Below are 6,195 nucleotides of genomic sequence, written 5' to 3' on the forward strand. Positions count from 1 at the left end.
CGGGGAACTGAGATCTCGCAAGGTGAGCGGCACGGCCAAAAACAAACAAAAAAAGAAGATACATGCTGAGATATTTAAGGTCACATGTCTACCAACTCACTTTTAAATGGTTCATAAAAACACATATAGAGGACTTCCCTGGTGGCGCAGTGGTTCAGAATCCGCCTGCCGATGCAGGGGACACGGGTTCGTGCCCCGGTCCGGGAAGATCCCACATGCCACGGAGCGGCTGGGCCCGTGAGCCAAGGCCGCTGAGCCTGCGTGCCCAGAGCCTGTGCACCACAACGGGAGAGGCCACAACAGTGAGAGGCCTGTGTACCGCAAAAAAAAAAAAAACACAAAAAGAGACAGAAAGCATATGTGGAATAATAACTGGTTACTCTGACAAAGAGTATGTAGGTGTCCATTGTGCTATTTTTTAACTTTTTCTTTAGGTTGAAAATTTTATTAAATAAAAAGTTGGAGGATGGGAAGAATGTTCAATTAGCCCACAAAAGAAATGTAAAGTCTTTGGTAGCAAACAGCATGATTTACACAACCCTGAATCTATCTTAACGCCTGCTTCCAAAGATAAACATTAAGTGTTCAGCAGATATTGGATGAGAGAAAGGAAATTTGTTGAAATCATTTTAGCTGGCAGAAATTCCTAAGGCATTGAGAGCTGCTACAGCCAGTCAGCTGTCAAGTACATACAGAACTATGAATTGAATTTTCATTCAATGAGAGGCAGCAGAGTATAAAGGCAAAAGTTTTGGGGTCAGTCTGACCTTGACTTTATTCGTGGAGTGTCCTAGGGTATATTTAACCTCCCGAAGTCTCAATCACTCTATCCGTAATACAGAAATAAAATAGTATCTTATAGGGTAGTGTAAGGGTTAAATAAGATACAAGATAATGAATATAAAGCTCTTAGGATCATTTAATAAATATTAACTATAATTTTATCAATAAAGTCAGCTAAAAGGTATTCCATAAAATGAAGATAATGTTTTCACGGACCAGATTCTGACTTTATTCTGAGGATTAAAAGTCTTCCTAGTAGGGGCATTTTCTGATAATTTTAAGTTAACGTGAGAAGGCAGAAAAATTTTCTCTTCTCCTTTTTATTTGGTATCTTGAAGAAAAAGCATTCAGTGAGATGATAGGCAGCCTTTCCCCGAGGATAACCTTTCCCCAAGGTAAAAGCATTTTACTTCAACTTAATCTTAGTAAACCCGCATAAAGCACTGAAGATTAGCAAAATAAAGCTATTAAGAATGACTTCAAGAATCAAATTCGATAAAAAGAAGACTTGGAAATAATTTTGTCAAGCTACCTTAAACTCTCTTGACTAGAAAACTTGTGTGAAACCATAATGCTTTCATGGGAGTTTACTGAACAGTTTTCTGGAAGCACCTAGACAAAGAATAAGCATCTATCTTTTTGGCTTAAGTGCACTTGTGCGCAGATGAAATAGGATTGACTTCAATAGATGGATGACAGTCTAACCCAATTATTCTATGAAAGTCAAAAGCAATCTCTCCTAAAGGTTGGCAACTACGGCCAGTGTGCCAAATCCAGCCCACAACTTATTTTCATGAATAGTATTACTGTATTCATTTATGTATTTTCTGTGGCTGTTTTCACTACAACAGCAGAGTAGAAAAGCTGCAACAGAGACGTTATGTCCCACAAAGTCTAAAATACTTATTATCTGGCCTTTTACAGAAAAAAATTGTTGACCCCTGCTCAAGACAAGCAACCCAGGAATCAACAAGACCTGTTCCAGACTCACCTGAGGTGTCGTCTTTCTGTACTGGTCACCTCCATCTATCACATCCCTCATTATTTTTTCCTTGAGAAATTCATACTCTTCTGAACTCAGGTGAATAGACTCTATAGTTTTTCCACAGCCCAAACACTGACCACTGTAATTACAATTAAATGTGTTAAATAATGTCCTGGAAAAGAACTTTTTCTACAATGAATAATTCTAGGACATGAGGAAATTGGAAGGTAGTTTAAAAAAAGAACATTATAACCTTTGCGATCATCATACACATCTCACTTTTTGTAATCCAGATAATGTAACAAAATAGTGTGCCAGAAAACCCAAAAGAGTAGATGGCTGGCACCCAGACATAGTTTTTAAAGTCATTCCTAAAACACAACTGGGTCCCAAACCTCTAGGGAAAAACATTTCTGAGGCGTCACACCAGGCTCACAGCACCTACTGAAAGAAACATTTTGAGCACTACAAATTCTCCAAATGCAAAACTGTGACTTTTTTCTTGGCTATCCTAACTAACTTAATTATCCTGTTTCTAAGGTATTCTTAAAATTTTTAAAAATAAGTAACAACAACCTACTAAATCTGAATCGAACAAATTAAAAATAAAACATTGGCTTTTACCTTTGCTGGACTGTGGTGAACTGTCCTTTCCAATGTTCTCCAGGAACACTACAAAAAAGATTGCAAAACCAAATCACCAGAGGGTCAAATCCCTACTGAACAGAAAGATATTCACTGTATTTAAAAAATCCGTAGGAAAGAGCTCTGAGAAGTTCTGGATACTTCCCTAGAATGGTTCAATTAGAATAGTGGTTGCTAATACTGTGATGGGGCTAAGTAACTGATGGTACTCTACTCTGGATCTCCTTCCCTTTGCTTCTCTCGTCATCTGACCCTCATCTTTAACTCGAAATCTGTCTTCACAGGACCTGCCCAGAAACCAGCCCAGACCTCTAAATCAAAACTCAACTCTAGGGACTTCCCTGGCGGTCCAGAGGTTAAGACTCTGCCCTCCCAATGCAGGGGGCATGGGTCCTGATCCCGCATGACGCACTGCCCAGACAAAAAAAAAAATTTGACTCTAACTTTCTCCATAAAGCTGCCAGAGATTGTTCCTGGCCCAGAGTAATTTCTTCTCTTACACTATCATTTTATACACCACTCTGAGATAACTGTCTACTATTGTATTCCCAATTAGGTCGTGAATGCCATTATAATAGATCTTACATCACGGATCATGCACAGTGCTAAGCCTAAAATTGGAGGCATTCAAAACTACTTATTGGTTTATTTGCTCAATCAACTTATCCTTTCTTCTTTCCTCTTACAGATAATACCATCCATTCCTATTGATTCTACTGACTTCTCTCCTTTCCCAGTTCTTAATTCAAGATCTCATCATCCCTCATTCAAACCTACAATTGCCTCCAAACAGATCTCCCTGTTTCAAATCTTAATTCCTCTCTAATCTTATTTTCTCACTGTTTGGCAGTTACTTTTTAAAAAGTACTCCAAGACCAGCACTCTTGATAACATTAAAATCCAAAATCCTTCCCATTCCAAGATTTTCACAACTTAGCTCCTCTGTGGATATTCAATAAATGTGTTAAGAAAGATAATTAAGCATGATTGCTACTTCAAAGCTCTGTAAAGATAATATATAGTAGAAAAGCAAGAGAAAAATAGAGGCAAAAGGAATGAATCTGTAGGAAAGAGCCTAAAGCCAATCAGTGGTAAAGAAATAAGAGAACAAAAGACTGAAGCAATAAATCAGCACGCACACAGCCAGTAACATGAATAAAAGCAAAGGGAAAGCAAAGGACAGCCTTGGAGAGAGCACTCAAATGATGGTATGATCAAAAACAGGAAGGATAAAGATTTTCTTCTTTAACACATATCAGGTTTGAGCAGGATTCCTCTCTCCCCTCTAACTATTCAAGCTGGTGAAATGCATAGATTAAACAGAATATATATGTGCACATCATACTAGTCACTAGGTTTCAGAAGAACTTCTGAAAATACTAATATGACCCAAAGACAGCTCCAGTTTTCTTGCTATGAACTCCAGCCACAAGTGCTATTTGAAAATATTCACATCATACTAGACACCTCAGAAAACAAATGATCCTTCTAAAAGGAAAAAAAACATAAAAACAAGTGTTCTATAATTTCCCTTTTATGTGATGAGTAGAGATTAGCACAACTTATTTACGCTGCTACTTTTTTAAAGGGAAAGAAAACTTTGTCTTAAAGGGGAAACAATCTTACTAAGAGACAGAAGAAAGTATAATCTGACTAGAGTAATTCTCAGCAACTAATAAAAAAAAAGAGGAGGCTAGTTTTAGGCAACGGTATCAAAATAAAAATATACATATAAACAAAAATCAAAATTACCTTTCAAACCATGTTTTTATACTGTGTGCAAATGACTCCCCAGGATACAGCTGATTATTTCTTAGATACAAAAGAATGTCTTGCAGTTTGTTTGAATACTGATCACCTTTCATGTCTTTTCCAAAATCAAAGAAGGCTTTTAATGTTTCCAACATAGGAACAATATCATGACCTAACAACTCCTGATACAAATTCCAAGCTACATTTACATCTTGATGAAAGAGGGCTCCCTGGATACAGTCATCATAGTTCTTTTTTGAAGGAATCATGACTTTTTTGATGTCTTCTAACAGCAGCAAGGCCTCTCTCCATCTGTCTGTATGGATTAATCCCCGGATGAGAAGAGTGTACGCTCCAGACTCTAAACGCTTGTATCTGCCTTTCATGATTTCATAGACATCAATAATTTCTGATGTCTGCTTATGAAAAACGCAGAGATACAAATACTTGACCAGCAAATCATAGCCTACAATACCATTGTTTTTTGCAGCTACCCAGGCCAGCACAGATTTGGCCACATCGACAGAGCTACGGCATTTAATCATCTGTGAAATGATCCAATTTTCAAAGTTAGCCTTTTCTTTGAAATATTCCTTCAGTTTATCCCACTCCTCTGAATTCAAAGGTTTTGTCGGGAGTTGAAAAATGTTCTTCACAGGTGGCAAGACGTGCTCTTTACTCGGAGGATTCATCTGTGATCTCTTCTTAGCCGCTCCAGCTGCAAACATGTGAGGAGAATCAGCAGAAACTTGCTTACTACTGCCCTCATCTTTTTTCCTGACATATCTGGCTTTGGCAACCAGCAGATTCATTGCTTTGGTATTTTGTGGAGACACTGTTTTAAGAGAAAACCACTTCTCTTGGTTCTTGATGCCATAACAGTCTTTGAGAAAGAGAGAGAGAAAAGAGTGACCTGGGCCTAGCCCAAGGTATGGGTTGCTCTTCCAAAGTTTAGGAAAGCTTCGAATACCAGTGAAATAGAAAGCCATTATGCAGTTAAATCAGCACCAGATTGTGAGAGAGATGTTCAAAAAGCCCCAACTTCTACAGCATAATTAAGGGATTTGAGGGTAGGGGGCGGAGATCGAAGCGCAACTTTCTAAAAGATGATTTTCAGCTTCTCACAGACAAATCAAATGCTTTTGGGGCTAGCAGCAACGAAGCTTAGTTGAGTTCTCTCCATTAAACAAGGATATGGGGACATCCAACCTTGGTCGCAAGTTCCAGGACGAGGGGACCGAGAAGGAATCCTCTGGTGCCTGTTATATTCCAGTCCGCGAACCTGAGGAAAATGCACAAAGAAGACCAGCCAGTTGACTCACGTGGATCACAACCTTCCTTGAAAAGGGACCGGATCCCACGGGAGCCAGGCTGCAGAAGGGGCGAAAAGTCGGAAGCCCCCTACCCTAGACCCACCGGCAGCCAGGACAGAGGCGAAAGCCCGAGTCTAGGGGCCGTGGCCGCCAAACTCGTCAAATAAGGAAATGGGAGTGGGGAAGGGGCAGAGAGCTGAGCCGAGCCAGCGATACTAGTAAGGAAGGGAGGTCCACGAGGGCACCACCTACTGTGTACGAATCTATCACAAACGGAAGTTTACTTGATTCAACCACTCACCGCAGCACTCACGTACCATACAACCATAAACGCGGCGGAAACTACCCCGCCCACAATGCACCGCGACGGCGCGGCCGCGGAGGCCTGGCTGAGCCAGAAGCAGGCCTTCCGCCCGGCCTGACGGCAAGAAAAAGGCGACTCTGAATCTTTTACTGGCAGGAGGGGGCACGAGCGGCTGCTGAAGGCGCCTACTACATTCAGGGAGACTTTAGGGCTTCCACATATCCGCCATGAACAATGAAAAGAAACTGTGAAATTAGAAAGCTCGTCCCTCGAACCGGAAGAGCCAAAGGACTTCCGGGATCACGTGGCGCACAAGTGCCAAAGGGCCAAGATGAAATAAAATTTGATGAAAGATGAAATAAGATGAAAATAAATTTCAAGATGAAAGTATATTTCAAGATGAAAATTAATTT

General features: G+C 40.2%; 1 protein-coding gene across 5 annotated transcripts in view; it reads right to left on the reverse strand.

Moving 5' to 3' along the window:
* PRORP (protein only RNase P catalytic subunit) overlaps positions 1-6,195 on the reverse strand; it is a 131,874-nt gene that overhangs the window by 125,402 nt on the left and 277 nt on the right. For 2 of the 5 annotated variants that reach the window (XR_010943451.1, XM_067737512.1), the window contains exons 2-4: positions 4,166-5,447; positions 2,393-2,440; positions 1,775-1,907 (exon numbers count right to left, since the gene is read on the reverse strand). Coding sequence is in view for 4 of the 5 variants with exons in the window: in XM_067737512.1 (XP_067593613.1) it covers positions 1,775-1,907; positions 2,393-2,440; positions 4,166-5,154 (1,170 nt within the window). In the remaining variant the exon portion in view is untranslated. Of the gene's footprint in view, positions 1-1,774; positions 1,908-2,392; positions 2,441-4,165; positions 5,448-5,730; positions 5,759-5,779; positions 6,036-6,195 lie in introns of those variants that run through there. The other 3 variants (XM_067737527.1, XM_067737522.1, XM_067737532.1) reach the window with 3 other exon arrangements.

This window comes from Pseudorca crassidens, chromosome 1, assembly GCF_039906515.1.
Source record: "Pseudorca crassidens isolate mPseCra1 chromosome 1, mPseCra1.hap1, whole genome shotgun sequence".
Lineage (NCBI taxonomy): Eukaryota > Metazoa > Chordata > Mammalia > Artiodactyla > Delphinidae > Pseudorca > Pseudorca crassidens.